The 18,035-nt window shown below is 34.6% G+C and overlaps 3 protein-coding genes and 1 pseudogene across 8 annotated transcripts in view; 1 reads left to right on the top strand and 3 right to left on the bottom strand.

The window, feature by feature from the left end:
• Positions 1 to 819: 819 nt before the first annotated feature.
• Positions 820 to 3,058, bottom strand: LOC141397163 (uncharacterized). Its single transcript, XM_073973122.1, has 3 exons — positions 1,609 to 3,058; positions 1,387 to 1,550; positions 820 to 1,319 (listed from the first exon to the last, which is right to left on the bottom strand). The coding sequence occupies exons 1-3, from the start codon at positions 2,894 to 2,896 to the stop codon at positions 1,194 to 1,196; spliced, it is 1,578 nt and encodes a 525-aa protein (XP_073829223.1). The 5' UTR covers positions 2,897 to 3,058; the 3' UTR covers positions 820 to 1,193.
• A 1,321-nt stretch (positions 3,059 to 4,379) lies between these two features.
• On the bottom strand, positions 4,380 to 7,768 carry LOC141398643 (protein CLEC16A homolog; annotated as a pseudogene).
• On the bottom strand, positions 6,650 to 16,419 carry LOC141397261 (carnosine N-methyltransferase unmet-like). 6 transcript variants are annotated; one of them, XR_012411344.1, is made up of 4 exons: positions 16,053 to 16,128; positions 8,180 to 11,648; positions 8,088 to 8,116; positions 6,650 to 8,023 (listed from the first exon to the last, which is right to left on the bottom strand). XR_012411344.1 is itself a non-coding variant. In XM_073973393.1 (4 exons), exons 3-4 carry the CDS (start codon positions 8,108 to 8,110, stop codon positions 7,861 to 7,863), a joined length of 186 nt encoding a protein of 61 aa, XP_073829494.1. In that variant the 5' UTR covers positions 8,111 to 8,116; positions 8,180 to 9,074; positions 16,053 to 16,419; the 3' UTR covers positions 6,650 to 7,860. The 6 variants fall into 6 exon arrangements, 4 of the variants coding, with proteins under 4 accessions (XP_073829494.1, XP_073829482.1, XP_073829487.1 ...); XM_073973393.1 differs by having other exon boundaries at positions 8,180 to 9,074; positions 16,053 to 16,419; XM_073973381.1 differs by having other exon boundaries at positions 16,053 to 16,130.
• Positions 14,129 to 18,035, top strand: part of Pbp95 (proximal sequence element A Pbp95) — a 32,850-nt gene continuing 28,943 nt past the window's right edge. The window contains exon 1 of the mRNA XM_073973145.1: positions 14,129 to 14,138. The gene's annotated coding sequence lies outside the window, so the exon portion shown is untranslated. The remainder of the gene's footprint in view (positions 14,139 to 18,035) is intronic.

Below are 18,035 nucleotides of genomic sequence, written 5' to 3'. Positions count from 1 at the left end.
GATGTTAAACGTACACTTTTTATCAAAATATCAAAAAATTTCTCAACAAAATATGCTAAAAGTAGGGAAAATAAATCTAAATTTGTCTATTCTCTATCCGAGCTTACATTTCAATCCTTTTCTCGTAATAGTCTCTCAAAATTCATTACATCGTTTATAAATCGACCACAAAAATATGACCGCTTTCAAAACGAGAAAAATAAACGATTACGGTATTGCATCACACCCTTTTTTGATCAATTTTCCATAGAACACAATGGAATATGAAACCGATATCGAAAACAATTCGAGATCGAAAAATGTACATGCGTCACACCTACAGCCGTTTTCGACTCGTTTTGAAATCGAAATCGATTTTCATCACATACCTGAGTATGTTTGATTAACAATTAAAAAATGCACGTTTGACTACGTATGGCTTTATTCACTTAAAAATTCATAAATTAATGCACGGCTGTTGAATTAGGCGACATTTACGTTTGCTTAGCTAATTCAAAAACCGTGAATTCAATGCAAAAAGGCATTTTGTATTATAAAACAAAATTACAGCCCCCAAAAGTATGCTATAATAATTTGGTGTAACTAATTTCGAAACATTTCCTTCCTTTTTTGGCTGTTCCCACGTCGATGAGAATACGGAATTCGTGGGAACGGGAAATTTTGATCCAATGGGAAACAGCTCCCATGGGAATGTTCAGAATAGGGCTGAATGAGGGGAGATTGGAAAAAGCTCCCACAAAAATGTATTCATGTGGGAATAGGGAAAAAAACTCCCATCTCCTAGCGTTCAGAATAGAGCTGATGATAAAACAACTTTAATTGCCTTTTTCTTTTTTTATTAATTGAAATAATATACTATGTCAATAATTTGGTAATTAATATGAAATTGAGAAACATTTTCCTAAAATTTCCCATTTGATTTTCTCTTAAAATAACATTACACATTTCATAGCTAATTAGAGAACAGTTATATATTTAATGTATGTATTTATTTATACTCATATCAATCTTGTTTCTCATAAACATACTAATTATTATCTTTGCCAAGTGTGTAGTGTGTAAAAAGCAAACTTAATATCTAAAAATATATAAATAGTAAATTTTACAGATTCCATTAGGAGAGTGTGGAAAGGGAGATAGTTTCTTTTTTATTTGCATAGTGTAGAGTTTTGATCACAAGAATTTATGCTGAACTATGAAATTAATTCGTCTAGAGCTTTATTTTTATTATTTTCATTCCGTAGCAAAGCTTCTGAAATTTGTGTTTCATCAAACCCCAAATCGGCTAATTCACTGAGGGGTATTAGATGTTCAATTATCTGAGAAGAAGAAAAAATTACATAATTTTATATTTATGTATGTATATCAATGGACATTTTTACATACCTTTTTATCATCTGCTCCCAATAACTGAACTACTCTGGCTACTCTAGATTTGGGGAAACCCATACAGCTAATTTGTTCGGCCAGTTTTTTGGCATTGGAATCTAATTTTGAAAATATATCCTCCTCAATCATATTCGTTGCATTACTTTCCACTGGAGTTGTTACTGCAAACAAATGTAAAAAGTAGGGTTTACTGTAGGCATAGCAAACATATAATCTTACCATCATTGGTTGCTGTCATATTATCCAAATTGTGGCTACAATTCCTTGTCCTTCTCATCTCTGAATTGCGTATTTCATCTCTAAGCTCTTTAAGAATATCTGGAACACTTTTCCATTTGTTGTTATCTTGTGATAACATTTCCGCATTCGGTTGGCTAGCATTAATACCTTGTATTGCATACACATTTACCGGATGTTGAGGATGTATACTATTATAATTATAGCCAACGTTTCCAAAGCCATGCACCGTATGATAATGGGTCGGCTGATGTTCAAGAATAACAGATTGATGTTGTTGATGCTGAGGATGAGATGTTGATAGTACCGAATTGATATTATTATAGTTTAGGGCCGCTGCATTATAATCATTAAGCTTATTTTGAGCTTCCTGAGCAGAGTTTAAATTACCAAGGTCATAGGTAAATTTTGGTAAATATGTTGTTGGTTTTCTTGGAATGTTTTCACTAAGGAACATTTCGGCATGGGTATTTTCTGATGGTCCACTTATCACCGTTTGTCTGTTTTCTTCGTTTTCTTTTTTTGCAACATCGGGAGTGGCAGCTGGTGCATCAACACTATTATCCTGACCATTTGCATCTGAGACCGTCGATAATGGCTTCAATTGAGTATTGTGTAAAACTTGGGCCAAAACATCTAAATCATTAATAGTTTTCAATTCAATATTATCAAAAGGGGAAGATGTATCATCTTCAAAATCTTTGTAATTGAATGAAGATTGAACTAGGGAGTTTACATTGTTAGTGATACTATTATTGGTACTGTTCGTTGGACTATTATAATTGGACAATACTGTGGGCTGTAAAATGTTATGGAAGCTGTTTGCCGTTTTGGTTACACATATTTCTGGATAGCATTCAGCATTTGTTGTTGTTTCATTTGATTTAACATTTGTTGTCTGTTCCACAGGATCAACCTCCTCAGTTTCACTGCCGGATGAAGACAATTCATCGGCACTGGGATATGAGACGCACATTAGTAAATTTCTTTGTCGTTTTTCTTCCTCTTGTCGTTGTAGTTCCCGTTTTGTTTTACGCTCTTGCCTGCAATTTTTATTACGCTGACGTATTCTTTTCCATTCATCGATTTTCGTCAATGCCTTACGCTCCAATTGCAAATCATATTGAAATTGAGGTGAATCTTTGTAATAATTTTCTGGTAAATTTAATTTGTTTACTAATGACTGTGGTAATTTGTATATTTCTGGTGGTGGTTTGTATTTTTCAGCTATCTTAACAGGAACACCTTCCATGTAGTTGGCATGGTTCATAGTGTATTGTTTTAATGCCGAATTGAACTATTCAAATTGGCAAATTTGAAGGACAAATTTACAAAAATTAAATTAGAAGCAAAAATTATAAACTATTTTTTCGCAAAATGATTTTTCGTATGCTTTGTGAAAAGAATAAAAAATACAGATAAATACAGTGTTGCCAAGGTGTTTTTTGAAAAAGATGAATCACGGAAGTAGCGAAAGAAACAATATGTTTATAGCCTATAAATCGAAAACTCTTATCAATCACAATATGTTTAAATATTTACTTGAGATTTGATATCTTTATTTATTATTTCTATTAAATATATGGTATCTATAAATTAGTTATAAAATAAATTAGTTATACAAATAAATAGTAATGGCAACCCTATTATATATGATTTATCTATCGAATAAGGGGATAGGAAGAGAGGGATTGTGTTTAGAATAGGAAGAGAAGGAAACAAAAATTTTAACGATAACAAATAATCTAAATGTCAGTTGTCATCGATTATAACTATAGCTGTGTTCCTTTACTTACCTGAGGTTACCATTTTTAACATGCAAAGCGTTCCTTAACCCCGAAAAGTGGCAAAACTGGAAGCAATTTTTAAGAGAGTGAGAGTGGAGGGAGAGCGAAAATGGCTGTCTCTTCTACCACAGGCTACCAGCAAAATTTCTGCAGGTAAAAAATGGCAGAACTGATTTTTCGACTTTTGTTTGACGGTTATTTCACAATGAAAAAGAAAATGGAGAAAAGAAGAAAAAGTCGAACGCTGACAAAACTAAATTAAAAACTGTGAAATAAAAGACGAAAATTGATTTTTTAATGTTTCTTTTTGACATTGCGGCCAAATCTACCATTTTTCCGTTCCTTTACTTTTCTGGTAAAAATGTTCATGAGAGCAATTTTGACACTTTTCTCTTTTACCACCCTTACCATTAAAAAAGTAAAGGAACAAAGCTCATAAGTCCCGGTCCACACTAGAGTGATTTCATTGAAAAAATTGCATGAAATTATGCGTCTCTAGATCAGACGTGACCAAAAAGAGAACATCCCAAAATGTGAATGTATTCAAACTATTGGCAACTTATGACTGTGTGTTAGTTTGTTTTTATGCACGCACGCTACAAAACAAAAACAAATCAAAACATTATCTCTTTTTCGTGCGCTCTTTCTATGCATTCGGGTCGTATGTGTGTAAATTGCCGAAAAACTTCGGCACCGCTGTGTCAAAGAAGAACACATTTGCTCTAGATCGACTTCCATAGTAAAGTAAAATCATAAAATTGCTGTAGTGGGGAATCCGATTTAAGAACACCTAATTTCATGAAATTTTCACACGTTAACGTGAAATTTAAGATTTTTGCGTGTTCTCTTTATTTTACTATTGGTGTTTGTTGTGTTTCTCATACTAATCAAGGTAAATTTATAGAAGGTATGTGCATGAATTACAACAACTAACAAATTTACAAAAACAACATTGTTGGTATTGAAAATTAATTGTCAAAGAAAATATTGAATAATAGGGTCGTCCCAAAAATTTCCTCAGGAAAAATATAAATACATTTTGAAAATCCTCCAAAATAGAACAAATTTGAATGACAATGTAAATATAAAGCATTCAGAACTGTCGTAGGTCATTTTTACTACAAGTTTAGGAAGAAAAACAGTATTTTATGGAGGCAAATTTCGAAGTTTCAAATTTCATGAGTAGACCCTATTACATTTTGAAAACTAAATTTACAAAAAAAGTAAGAATACAGCTGATTGTCACTTCTACCTTCTATAAATATACCTTGATACTAATAAAAACAAAACAAACATAGTCCCAATTTACATTAGGCGAGTTTACTTGCGGCAATTGTCAGTTTCTAGGTGAGAGAGGGGACTGAGAGGCAAAGGGTTACCATATGCCTCACCTCTCTCTCCATCAAACTGACAATTGCCGCAAGTAAACTCGCCTAATGTAAATTGGGACATAAATAAACCAAAAACACACAAAATAATTAACATTACTGCTAAACCTAAATAACGACGGGACGTACACAAATATTTCACCAATCTACCAATAATAATAAAACAAAGTAGATGGAGATTTAAGAATATCAGCATCGAATTGATATGTCCACTTTCGTCTGTCATAGGTCATGAAGAATTCTTGAGGCATTTGAACAATACCATTTGGGTAATATTTGATCAATTTGTGATATATGTATCTCCAATAAAAAAATTAGCCAAATCAGTATCCCATGCAAGTGCTACTTGATGTATGGTTTGTAAGTATTTTAGATAATACGAAAGTCCTTGGTTTCTGAAATCTATGAAGATTAATGCACGCATTGATGTTCTCGGTAAGTTGTAAGAGATTTGCATCGATTTGTGATAGTTGGCCATTACATATCAAATCTATCAAATCACTCAGATCCAAAACATTGTCAATTTGAACCAAATTAACCGAATTCGTTAACGGCAGCATGTTTTCTTTTTCGTTTAAGAATTGTTGGCACATTTTGCGTAAGGGGAAAAATACTCGTATGGCTCTTCTTGCCTTTTCACTTCTCCACATGGAAGACGCCTCGTAAATGGTATACCCGTTAATGGAGTTCCCGTTGGTGGTAATAATATGGCAGAGTCCATACATAGGAATTCGACATTTAAATTAGTTTTGCTCATTTCATTGTATTCATCTTCAAAGAGGTCGAGAAAAATATCTTCGGATTTATAGAAATTTCTCAATACAAACGTTGATTGATTGCGAGCGGCAAACAGTAGATCCTGTGTGCTTCTGTTATGCAAGTGGCGGTAGGTGAGTCTTCTGTGGGAAGGTCACTAGTAGATGTAGGGCTATTTCAATCGTAATGAGTCGAATGCGACACGCTATGTTTAAGGAAAAGAAACGTTAGTAATATTCAAAACAATAGTCTCGGCAACTTACATGGTTGATTCGACAGTGTTATAATATTCAGTAAGCGCTCAATAATCTCAGATTTATAACTGAGTGTTCCATTCGATTTAGATAATACCTGATGGAACCAATCATTTTTAACACATATAAGAATATTTATTTATTATCAATTTACATTTTTAAAGAGTTAATAGGCAAGGTAGCTTTAGCTTTATATGTTCTAAAAACATTAGAAACACATATATTCACTCTGTTGAATCTTTAAAATGGTATGTCAGAGATGTTTTAGAAAAGGAAATATGAATATGATGAAGGTTTCCTAATTTATATAAAATATACAACCGTTGTTAAAAGTCATTGCATAGATAAGACAAAGTGCCAATAATGCCAAATAATCGTTCTCCGTACAGTCTAAAGCTGATAATACAGTATCCAAGAATGGTCTATTCAATGCTTGATGAGTTACTGTCGCTGTGGTGGGAGATGTCAATTGTTGTAATTTCTCCTTTTCTTCATCGGTGATATTTGCCAATTTGACAGCATTGGCCAAGGGCGGTACAACATTTTCCAAGGCTTCAGCCGAGCTATGGATTTCGGTTTCTTCAACGGGTTGGTGATTGGTTGTCGTTGATACATCGTTATTAGGCGCTATCACCAAACTATATTCAGTAGTTTCTTCTCCATAAGAATAGCCGGAGAAATTTGCTGCAGTATCCAAGACTTGTTCCAAACTTTCACGTGGTTCAGCGAAACTTGGAACTACGGCTTGTCTATGCTCTTCATACAGAACAGATGCAGCACCTTCTTTGAAAACGCTATTATCACCATTTAATATAACCCACGCCAACGCGTGGACCAAAGGGAAATGTGTCACTACCAGAAACACCAAAGACAATAGATATAGTAGATATAGTGCGACTATTGATGATACTCTTGGATTCTGCATCTCCTGAATGTCAATATCAACATTACGATTTAAAACAGCAGCTAAATTCTGGGTAACCAGGGCTAAAGAGTGAAAATATATACAGCGGAACAAAAAGTTTGTGTTCCAAATGTTGTTCAGCAACTAAATTTGAAAGTTTTTGATTGGATTGGTGACTAATAGAAAGAGAAAATATAGACCATTAGTCTCAAAATAAATGTTCAGTATTCTGAATACTTACTCTATATCTGTTCGCACACAGTTATCCAATTCCAAAATATGTTTGCCAATAAACCATACCAAATTGCTAAAATAAGGAGCAGCAGTTCTGGGCAAACGAATGAAACAATTATTAAAACAAAACTCAACACTTGTCAGCAAATTTCAACTTACTTGTCTCTAATAAAACGTAACATACTAACATTTTGTACTTTGTAGGACATTTAAGACATTTAATAGCTTCCGTGCTTCCGTTTAGAGAGGAAAATCAGGAAAGGAAGGAAAATCATTTGTATGCTGAAGCAGCAAATTGCCGTGACCATAACAATGACAATTGAAATAGTAATAATAGTAAGTCCCAATTTACATTGGGCGAGTTTACTTGCGGCAATTGTCATTTTGTAGGAGAGAGAGGTGAGGCATATGGTAACCCTTTGCCTCTCAGCACCCTCTCTCACCTACAAACTGACAATTGCCGCAAGTAAACTCGCCTAATGTAAATTGGGACTAATTCATTGTAGTGAGTTTGAGCGACAGTCAATTTGAAACGACAATAATGTAAGTTCAATATGTCGTTTTTCGTTGATGATCACAGACGGCCATTGAACTTAGTACCAGTACTCTAGACAAAGTTCCTCAATTATTTGTGCAATTTTTGAACTCAAATTTTGGGAGTGGCTCTAATTAAGAAACAAGACAAAAATTGCATGGTCGTTTTACGAGATTTATATGTATTAAGCCATCATTATCGCTTTGATTTTCTGCCATATCTTCCACCGCATTACCTGTACTGTTGAGGGGTTTGCGACAAATCCAATCCAAATGTAGGTTCATGTGGATATCACTAAAATGATGTAATAATGGGCTCAAATTTACCCAAATTCCTCCAGGAACTAATATACGATAACTAGTTTCTATGAAATCTATCACATTATTTGCACAGTCAATGAAGAAACACGTAGCCACACAATCGTAGACATCGAGGCAATTAGCATGAAGTTTGATAATTCGTTGCCCTCACAGGCAAGTTCATATGTTAATCTGCCCAAGCCACAACCAGGAACGAGAATTTTGATCTCATTCTCGTTACTGTTTAAGATGAAAAACATTAATTAGTTACATATTCAGTACATATTTTTGTCCTCATACTTACGTTTCATATTCATGTATCGTCATCTCAATCTGAAAAATGTGCAAAGTTTTAGTTCGATTGATCAACTGCAAACTGCGTGAAAAATTATTTACCAAATTTGAAGTAAACACGCACCAAAGCAAGTTAAATAAAACCACCCGCCACACCACACCACACACATTGTCGTTAAAAAAAAATGAATTGTTTATTGATCATCAGGCATGTATCCTGATACGGAGGAAGAAGGTGCCTTATTAATAATACCTTCTTCCCTTGCCGCTTTTAATTTTGAAGCAACTGTTCTAGCTGGGAGACTGTAATACGTGTTAGCCTGAGCTGGCGTTAACTTATTCTGGAGGCACAAATCCACTGCATATTCCATCAGTTGCGGTGGGTATTGCTTTCGCTTCTTCTTCTTATTCTCTTTTCCCGTATTAACCACCACTTTTTTTCTTTTTCTTTTTAGCTCCACTACGGGCTGTACGGGCTGTGAAAAAACTTGGTCTACTATTGCAATGAAATCATCATCATTAGTTCCTGATGATTGTGTTGGTGATGGTGGTGGTGGGATGAAAGGTGGTGGAGATGACAGTAGTGAAGCGGTGCCAACGGTGGTGGTAATAGGCGCAAACAATGACGACGAAATAGCTGAAGCGCAGCTAGAGGTGCCAACGGTATTATAAAATGGCCAAAATGGTGAAATCCGCGAATCGCTGCCAACGGTGGTAGTGGTAACCGATGAAGCTGGTGAAGATGAAATAGGAACGATGGCATTAAAGAAAGATGGGGAACACGGAACGAGGGTACTCATGAAAGCGGGTGAAAAAGGAACGATGGTGGTCATGAAAGCGGGGGAAAATGGAACGATGGTGTTAGCTGGTGAAGCGGTGGTCGTGGTGGTATTAGGTGCTTGTATTTTGATTGGCGATGTTGCCTTATCAACATATTTTTTCTTGATTCTTAGTTTTTTTGTGACTCCCCCTATAATTTTTGTTTCCTTTTTAGTTTCTGAAATGAAATTAATATAATTACTAATAATAATAATAGTTTTAGTCAAGGAAGATGCTGAAAATATTGGATAATGGGATAATGTGAGAGAAATTGATCCTAACTTTTGTGGGAAAAATATTCTAATTTAATTTTTGGAATATATTTTAGTTTCTTGGGTGGTCATATTCCAACAAATAACGAATACGAAACCTGCAAACCAATCATTGACACTCGCTTTGATGCAAATTACATATAGGCTTTTTATACCCTATCCTTCACCACTATGTGGAAAAGTTATTATAAGTTTGTTTTTGGAAAAAATACATGTAACACCGCGATAATATTTAGAGTGAGTGTTAAATGGACCATAACTTTTGTGTGAAAATTATGAAAATTTTTAATATATCGGTTATATCTTTATTCCTGGAAGACACATTCCGCCCAGGTAAATAATATTTGGAAGGCCAAATCTTGCCCTTTCTTTCCATTGATGCCAATTTTGTTTATTTACGCGGTCAGATAACAGAGTTACTGCCTAATATATCCAGTTTTTTGCTTGTAGTGTAATCATAAGCACACTAGAAGTCGGTTTATGTCGAAGAAGATGCCTAAAATTTTGGATGATGATCTCATATTATTTAGCGCGTGAAATGGACCATTACTTTTGTATGAAAAATAAAAAGATTTTATTTTTGGCCCATATTTGAGTTCCTGTAGGGAAATTCCCAGTTTTTGCAAATTGCGTGGAACCGTAGCGATTACTTGTCCAATTGTCCTTATATTAGCTTATATTGAAATTTATAAAAAATATACCACATGTCCAAGTTTTTAATTGGGAATTAAAGGGAGAGTGACCAATAGACGTCCGTTTTGTGGAAATAAAATAATAAAATGTTTGGTTTGGTACATGAAATAGGCATCCGTTTCGAATAAAATTTTGTAAAAATTACATTCGACAAAATCCGACTCTTTGAGACACGACACAACCATCTTTTCATAAACAGTGTGTACGAAAAATACAAGTTTCCTGATTTTTCCTCAGTTTACCAATTCACCTTTATTTGACTATCTCCTGACATTTTTGTTAATAATAGTATAGAGTGAGCCCAGATTGGAGTCCCGGAACCTCCTATAAGAATTTAGATTACTATAGCTGGGTTCGACAAGAACTTAAGCGTATTTTCAAAAAATTACTAGTTTTACGTGGTTATATATACGTTTAGTAGCGGGATTATGCGAAAACATTCTGTTATACGACAATTTTGGAGTGTACATGGTGAGATATTGACAACCTGTCCGGTTAGTGTTTTTGGATCTGATAAATGTCTCAACCTCATGCTTCCTGTACCATTTATGTCCATAAAAATACCTCCAGGGCAATATAAAACACTTTCTACATTTTGGGTCAACTTTTTCGGGAAAAATTCTATTATCTTTCATTCTGGTGATCAATCAAATTTTTTCAAGTCATATAACTTAAATATTGATTTATATCGAGGAGAAGTACTCGGTTTCACTACTCCAAAAACATAACCATATATTTTCTGAATAATTTCTATGAAAAATTCCATTTTTCCTGGAAATTAGTGTTTTCCCAAAATTTGCCTATTTTGGTATACCGGTTTCCTTGGTATGTATCGGAGGTGTTTGTATAGATTTGTCGGTGTCAAGTCTTTTTTTAATATCTGTTGATGACCTCTGAGAGATCTGCTTAATAATTCGTATAATTATTTGATCATCCCCTGCAGTAGGTGTTGTTGTCCTAGCATCTCCTTCCCATCTTATGGCGATTTTAGTTCTTTTTTACGCGGTATCCAGCTGTTTTAGATATTGTGATGTTAATATGTTTATTTTTGGATCATCAGGCATGTATCCTGATACGGAGGAAGAAGGTGCCTTATTAATAATACCTTTTTCCCTTGCCGCTTTAAATTTTGAAGCAACTGTTCTAGCTGGGAGACTGTAATACGTGTTAGCCTGAGCTGGCGTTAACTTATTCTGGAGGCACAAATCCACTGCATATTCCATCAGTTGCGGTGGGTATTGCTTTCGCTTCTTCTTCTTATTATCTTTTCCCGTATTAACCACCACTTTTTTTCTTTTTCTTTTTAGCTCCACTACGGGCTGTACGGGCTGTGAAAAAACTTGGTCTACTATTGCAATGAAATCATCATCATTAGTTCCTGATGATTGTGTTGGTGATGGTGGTGGTGGGATGAAAGGTGGTGGAGATGACAGTAGTGAAGCGGTGCCAACGGTGGTGGTAATAGGCGCAAACAATGACGACGAAATAGCTGAAGCGCAGCTAGAGGTGCCAACGGTATTATAAAATGGCCAAAATGGTGAAATCCGCGAATCGCTGCCAACGGTGGTAGTGGTAACCGATGAAGCTGGTGAAGTTACAATGGCATTAAAGAAAGATGGAGAACATGGAACGAGGGTACTGATGAAAGCGGGTGAAAAAGGAACGATGGTGGTTATGAAAGCGGGGGAAAATGGAACGAAAGCTGGTGAAGCGGTGGTCGTGGTGGTATTCGGTACTTGTATTTTGATTGGCGATGTTGCCTTATCAACATATGTTTTTTTTAGTTTCTGAAATGACATTAATATAATTAGTATAATTAGTCCAGGAAGATGCTGAAAATATTGGATAATGGGATAATGTGAGAGAAATTGATCCTAACTTTTGAGGGAAAAATATTCTAATTTAATTTTTGGAATATATTTTAGTTTCTTGGGTGGTCATATTCCAACAAACAATGAATACGAAACCTGCAAACCAATCATTGACACTCGCTTTGATGCAAATTACATATATGCAAATTACTATGTGAAAAGTTATTATAAGTTTGTTTTTGGAAAAAATACATGTAACACCGCGATAATATTTAGAGTGAGTGTTAAATGGACCATAACTTTTGTGTGAAAATTATGAAAATTTTTAATATATCGGTTATATCTTTATTCCTGGAAGACACATTCCGCCCAGGTAAATAATATTTGGAAGGCCAAATCTTGCCCTTTCTTTCCATTGATGCCAATTTTGTTTATTTACGCGGTCAGATAACAGAGTTACTGCCTAATATATCAATTTTTTTGCTTGTAGTGTAATCATAAGCACACTAGAAGTCGGTTTATGTCGCAAGAAGATGCCTAAAATTTTGGATGATGATCTGATATTATTTAGCGGGTGAAATGGACCATTACTTTTGTATGAAAAATAAAAAGATTTTATTTTTGGCCCATATTTGAGTTCCTGTAGGGAAATTCCCAGTTTTTGCAAATTGCGTGGAACCGTAGCGATTATTTGTCCAATTGTCCTTATATTAGCTTATATTGAAATTTATAAAAAATATACCACATGTTCAAGTTTTTAATTGGGAATTAAAGAGAGAGTGACCAATAGACGTCCGTTTTGTGATAATAAAATAATAAAATGTTTGGTTTGGTACATGAAATAGGCATCCGTTTTGAATAAAATTTTATAAAAATTACATCCGACAAAATCCGACTCTTTGAGACACGACACAACCATCTTTTCATAAACAGTGTGTACGAAAAATACAAGTTTCCTGATTTTTCCTCAGTTTACCAATTCACCTTTATTTGACTATCTCCTGACACTTTTGTTAATAATAGTATAGAGTGAGCCCAGATTGGAGTCCCGGAACCTCCTATAAGAATTTAGATTACTATAGCTGGGTTCGACAAGAACTTAAGCGTATTTTCAAAAAATTACTAGTTTTACGTGGTTATATATACGTTTAGTAGCGGGATTATGCGAAAACATTCTGTTATACGACAATTTTGGAGTGTACATGGTGAGATATTGACAACCTGTCCGGTTAGTGTTTTTGGATCTGATAAATGTCTCGACCTCATGCTTCCTGTACCATTTATGTCCATAAAAATACCTCCAGGGCAATATAAAAAACTTTCTACATTTTGGGTCAACTTTTTCGGGAAAAATTCTATTATCTTTCGTTCTGGTGATCAATCAAATTTTTTCAAGTCATATAACTTAAATATTGATTTATATCGAGGAGAAGTACTCGGTTTCACTACTCCAAAAACATAACCATATATTTTCTGAATAATTTCTATGAAAAATTCCATTTTTCCTGGAAATTAGTGTTTTCCCAAAATTTGCCTATTTTGGTATACCGGTTTCCTTGGTATGTATCGGAGGTGTTTGTATAGATTTATCGGTGTCAAGTCTTTTTTTAATATCTGTTGATGACCTCTGAGAGATCTGCTTAATAATTCGTATAATTATTTGATCATCCCCTGCAGTAGGTGTTGTTGTCCTAGCATCTCCTTCCCATCTTATGGCGATTTTAGTTCTTTTTTACGCGGTATCCAGCTGTTTTAGATATTGTGATGTTAATATGTTTATTTTTGGATCATCAGGCATGTATCCTGATACGGAGGAAGAAGGTGCCTTATTAATAATACCTTCTTCCCTTGCCGCTTTAAATTTTGAAGCAACTGTTCTAGCTGGGAGACTGTAATACGTGTTAGCCTGAGCTGGCGTTAACTTATTCTGGAGGCACAAATCCACTGCATATTCCATCAGTTGCGGTGGGTATTGCTTTCGCTTCTTCTTCTTATTCTTTTTTTCCGTATTAACCACCACTTTTTTTCTTTTTCTTTTTAGCTCCACTACGGGCTGTACGGGCTGTGAAAAAACTTGGTCTACTATTGCAATGAAATCATCATCATTAGTTCCTGATGATTGTGTTGGTGATGGTGGTGGTGGGATGAAAGGTGGTGGAGATGACAGTAGTGAAGCGGTGCCAACGGTGGTGGTAATAGGCGCAAACAATGACGACGAAATAGCTGAAGCGCAGCTAGAGGTGCCAACGGTATTATAAAATGGCCAAAATGGTGAAATCCGCGAATCGCTGCCAACGGTGGTAGTGGTAACCGATGAAGCTCGTGAAGTTACAATGGCATTAAAGAAAGATGGAGAACATGGAACGAGGGTACTGATGAAAGCGGGTGAAAAAGGAACGATGGTGGTTATGAAAGCGGGGGAAAATGGAACGAAAGCTGGTGAAGCGGTGGTCGTGGTGGTATTCGGTACTTGTATTTTGATTGGCGATGTTGCCTTATCAACATATGTTTTTTTTTAGTTTCTGAAATGGCATTAATATAATTAGTATAATTAGTCCAGGAAGATGCTGAAAATATTGGATAATGGGATAATGTGAGAGAAATTGATCCTAACTTTTGAGGGAAAAATATTCTAATTTAATTTTTGGAATATATTTTAGTTTCTTGGGTGGTCATATTCCAACAAACAACGAATACGAAACCTGCAAACCAATCATTGACACTCGCTTTGATGCAAATTACATATATGAAAATTACATATATGCAAATTACTATGTGAAAAGTTATTATAAGTTTGTTTTTGGAAAAAATACATGTAACACCGCGATAATATTTAGAGTGAGTGTTAAATGGACCATAACTTTTGTGTGAAAATTATGAAAATTTTTAATATATCGGTTATATCTTTATTCCTGGAATACACATTCCGCCCAGGTAAATAATATTTGGAAGGCCAAATCTTGCCCTTTCTTTCCATTGATGCCCAATTTTGTTTATTTACGCGGTCAGATAACAGAGTTACTGCCTAATATATCAAGTTTTTTGCTTGTAGTGTAATCATAAGCACACTAGAAGTCGGTTTATGTCGCAAGAAGATGCCTAAAATTTTGGATGATGATCTGATATTATTTAGCGGGTGAAATGGACCATTAATTTTGTATGAAAAATAAAAAGATTTTATTTTTGGCCCATATTTGAGTTCCTGTAGGGAAATTCCCAGTTTTTGCAAATTGCGTGGAACCATAGCGATTATTTGTCCAATTGTCCTTATATTAGCTTATATTGAAATTTATAAAAAATATACCACATGTCCAAGTTTTTAATTGGGAATTAAAGAGAGAGTGACCAATAGACGTCCGTTTTGTGATAATAAAATAATAAAATGTTTGGTTTGGTACATGAAATAGGCATCCGTTTTGAATAAAATTTTATAAAAATTACATCCGACAAAATCCGACTCTTTGAGACACGACACAACCATCTTTTCATAAACAGTGTGTACGAAAAATACAAGTTTCCTGATTTTTCCTCAGTTTACCAATTCACCTTTATTTGACTATCTCCTGACACTTTTGTTAATAATAGTATAGAGTGAGCCCAGATTGGAGTCCCGGAACCTCCTATAAGAATTTAGATTACTATAGCTGGGTTCGACAAGAACTTAAGCATATTTTCAAAAAATTACTAGTTTTACGTGGTTATATATACGTTTAGTAGCGGGATTATGCGAAAACATTCTGTTATACGACAATTTTGGAGTGTACATGGTGAGATATTGACAACCTGTCCGGTTAGTGTTTTTGGATCTGATAAATGTCTCGACCTCATGCTTCCTGTACCATTTATGTCCATAAAAATACCTCCAGGGCAATATAAAACACTTTCTACATTTTGGGTCAACTTTTTCGGGAAAAATTCTATTATCTTTCGTTCTGGTGATCAATCAAATTTTTTCAAGTCATATAACTTAAATATTGATTTATATCGAGGAGAAGTACTCGGTTTCACTACTCCAAAAACATAACCACATATTTTCTGAATAATTTCTATGAAAAATTCCATTTTTCCTGGAAATTAGTGTTTTCCCAAAATTTGCCTATTTTGGTATACCGGTTTCCTTGGTATGTATCGGAGGTGTTTGTATAGATTTATCGGTGTCAAGTCTTTTTTTAACATCTGTTGATGATCTCTGAGAGATCTGCTTAATAATTCGTATAATTATTTGATCATCCCCTGCAGTAGGTGTTGTTGTCCTAGCATCTCCTTCCCATCTTATGGCGATTTTAGTTCTTTTTTACGCGGTATCCAGCTGTTTTAGATATTGTGATGTTCCTATGTTTATTTCTGGACCTCGTTTGATCCACAATTTTCAAAAATTACCATTTTAGCAAAGCGCTGATAAAATTTTCTGGTCATAATTTAAGTTTTTCTTTAAAAATTAGACATGTCTTGTTTTCGGCATACTTTGTCTATCACATGGTAGAATCATTACAAGGTAGGGCATTGCAAACAGCTGATTACAATTTTTTCTATTGGTTTGCTTATTCTTTCAAATCAGTATACACAAATTGTGTATGTATGTGTATGGTTTTCAAAAATATGACAAAATATTTTATACATATTATAATTCAGTCGAAATGAAAATTGTTACTATAACATTTATTATTTGTATTTATTACAACATTGTGATGAAACAAACTTTTGAACATATACAGAAGCTGACTCTGTAAGGAAAACTTAGCCTCCCATTCATTTTTCGCGTTTTTAGTTAATGATCCAAAATATCAAATAAACAGTACAGCCTGTTGCATATTCAGTTATGGTAATTCTGACAGAATAAGCAAATACACCAGGGGCTGGATTCCTGTTCTATGAAAATTTGAAATGAAAAATATTTCCTTTATAATTTTTTTCATTTGACGTTTATTTCCTTTATAAAATTTTTCATTTCACATTTTCATAGAAACAGAATTGAGCCCCAGGCCTTGTTTTTCACAATTTGTTCGAACCTGACCTACCTTCCAAATTATTGTACCATGGTCTATCAGTAAACATACAGTTTGCCAAGGAAATGTTTTCAAACTGAGAAAACGAACACTTTTCATGCATTAATGAGTAAAAAAGACAAATAGTTGTGATAAAAATGTCGGGTTTTTTGCAAAAAATAGTTGCTCGACTTATTTGAGAACAAATTGAATGGATAAATAAAAAATTAACCCACTTAGTTCAACAATAATAACCAAAAGAATAATTAACACGTAATGCAAGGTGCCAAGAAAATGTTTTCAAAATGTAATTAAGGTTCCAAAATACACCATGTTTTCGGTAAATGTTAAAAAATCATGACATTTTATGAATTTTATTCTTAACACGTATTAGTTGCTAGCAAGTATCAACAATATTAGGCATGGAAATTCCCCACTAAGAGGGTTACTATATGGACCAAGAGGGTACCAGACAGCGTTGCCGACAGTTTTTGATCGCAAATCGTCAATAAAATTTGGAAAATCGTCAAAAATCGTCAACATTGATTACCATTTAATGCGAATTTTTGCTGATAGTTATGACAATAAGACTGACTACATAGGATATACAGGATATACACAACCCACACAACCCACAGCACTAAATCTAACTTAATCTCTCTAAAATACCACCATAAAAATTTCAAAAAAAAAAAAATCAATAAATATATGTAATTATATTGTGAAGCAAAATAGCCACCTGTTTATATCAAGCATGGTCACATTTGGCACGGCGGTGCCGATGATTTTCGGCAATTTACACGCACACGGCCCGAATGCACAGAAAGAGCGTGCAAAAGAGAACAAATGTTTTGATTTGTTATTGTTTTACAGCTTGCGTGATTACAAACTTACTAACACACTGTTATAAGTTGCCAATATTTTGAATACATTCACATTTTCTCCGTGCTCTTTTTGGTCATGTCTGGTTTATATCCTCAGCCTTTAAGCTAGAAAGGATATATACACTTTGATACGACCAAAAATGTGCCTCATCGAAATAACTGTTTTAGACATCAAGTATGTTTGGTCGAAATTCGTTTCAGACAGTTTGGAGTCGATTTAGCATTGTCCTTCCGTCTGACCGTCTGTCTGGCTGGCTGGTGCGCACGATAACTCTCGAACGGATTAACCAATTCGAAACAAATTTTGGGTACCGGTCCACTCCTTCCGGTACCTCCCCCACCTCCCCCACAAAAGTTCAAAATTTTCCTGCAAAATGGTGTGAACTATAACTCTCTAAGGCAGCAATTGAACTTCGTACATCGTATTATTCCTTATAGATATATGTCGGGTTCGAATATGGACTATATCGGTCCACTCCTTCGTGTACCTCCCT

The sequence above is a fragment of the Musca autumnalis genome, unplaced genomic scaffold (assembly GCF_047663935.1).
Source record: "Musca autumnalis isolate F117 unplaced genomic scaffold, ASM4766393v1 scaffold_1, whole genome shotgun sequence".
Lineage (NCBI taxonomy): Eukaryota > Metazoa > Arthropoda > Insecta > Diptera > Muscidae > Musca > Musca autumnalis.
The sequence above is the reverse complement of the archived record's forward strand: the minus strand, read 5'-3'. Positions and strand labels throughout refer to the sequence as shown.

Coding starts and splice junctions, on each gene's coding strand:
- LOC141397261 (XM_073973367.1), bottom strand. CDS start 16,088: ATGACCAGAAAATTTTATCAGCGCTTTGCTAAAATG. Junction 11,649..16,052: donor ATCAGCGCTTTGCTAAAATG/GTAATTTTTGAA, acceptor ATGTCATTTCAG/AAACTAAAAAAAACATATGT.
- LOC141397163 (XM_073973122.1), bottom strand. CDS start 2,896: ATGAACCATGCCAACTACATGGAAGGTGTTCCTGTTAAGATAGCTGAA. Junction 1,551..1,608: donor TATGACAGCAACCAATGATG/GTAAGATTATAT, acceptor ATTTGTTTGCAG/TAACAACTCCAGTGGAAAGT. Junction 1,320..1,386: donor TGGGAGCAGATGATAAAAAG/GTATGTAAAAAT, acceptor TCTTCTTCTCAG/ATAATTGAACATCTAATACC.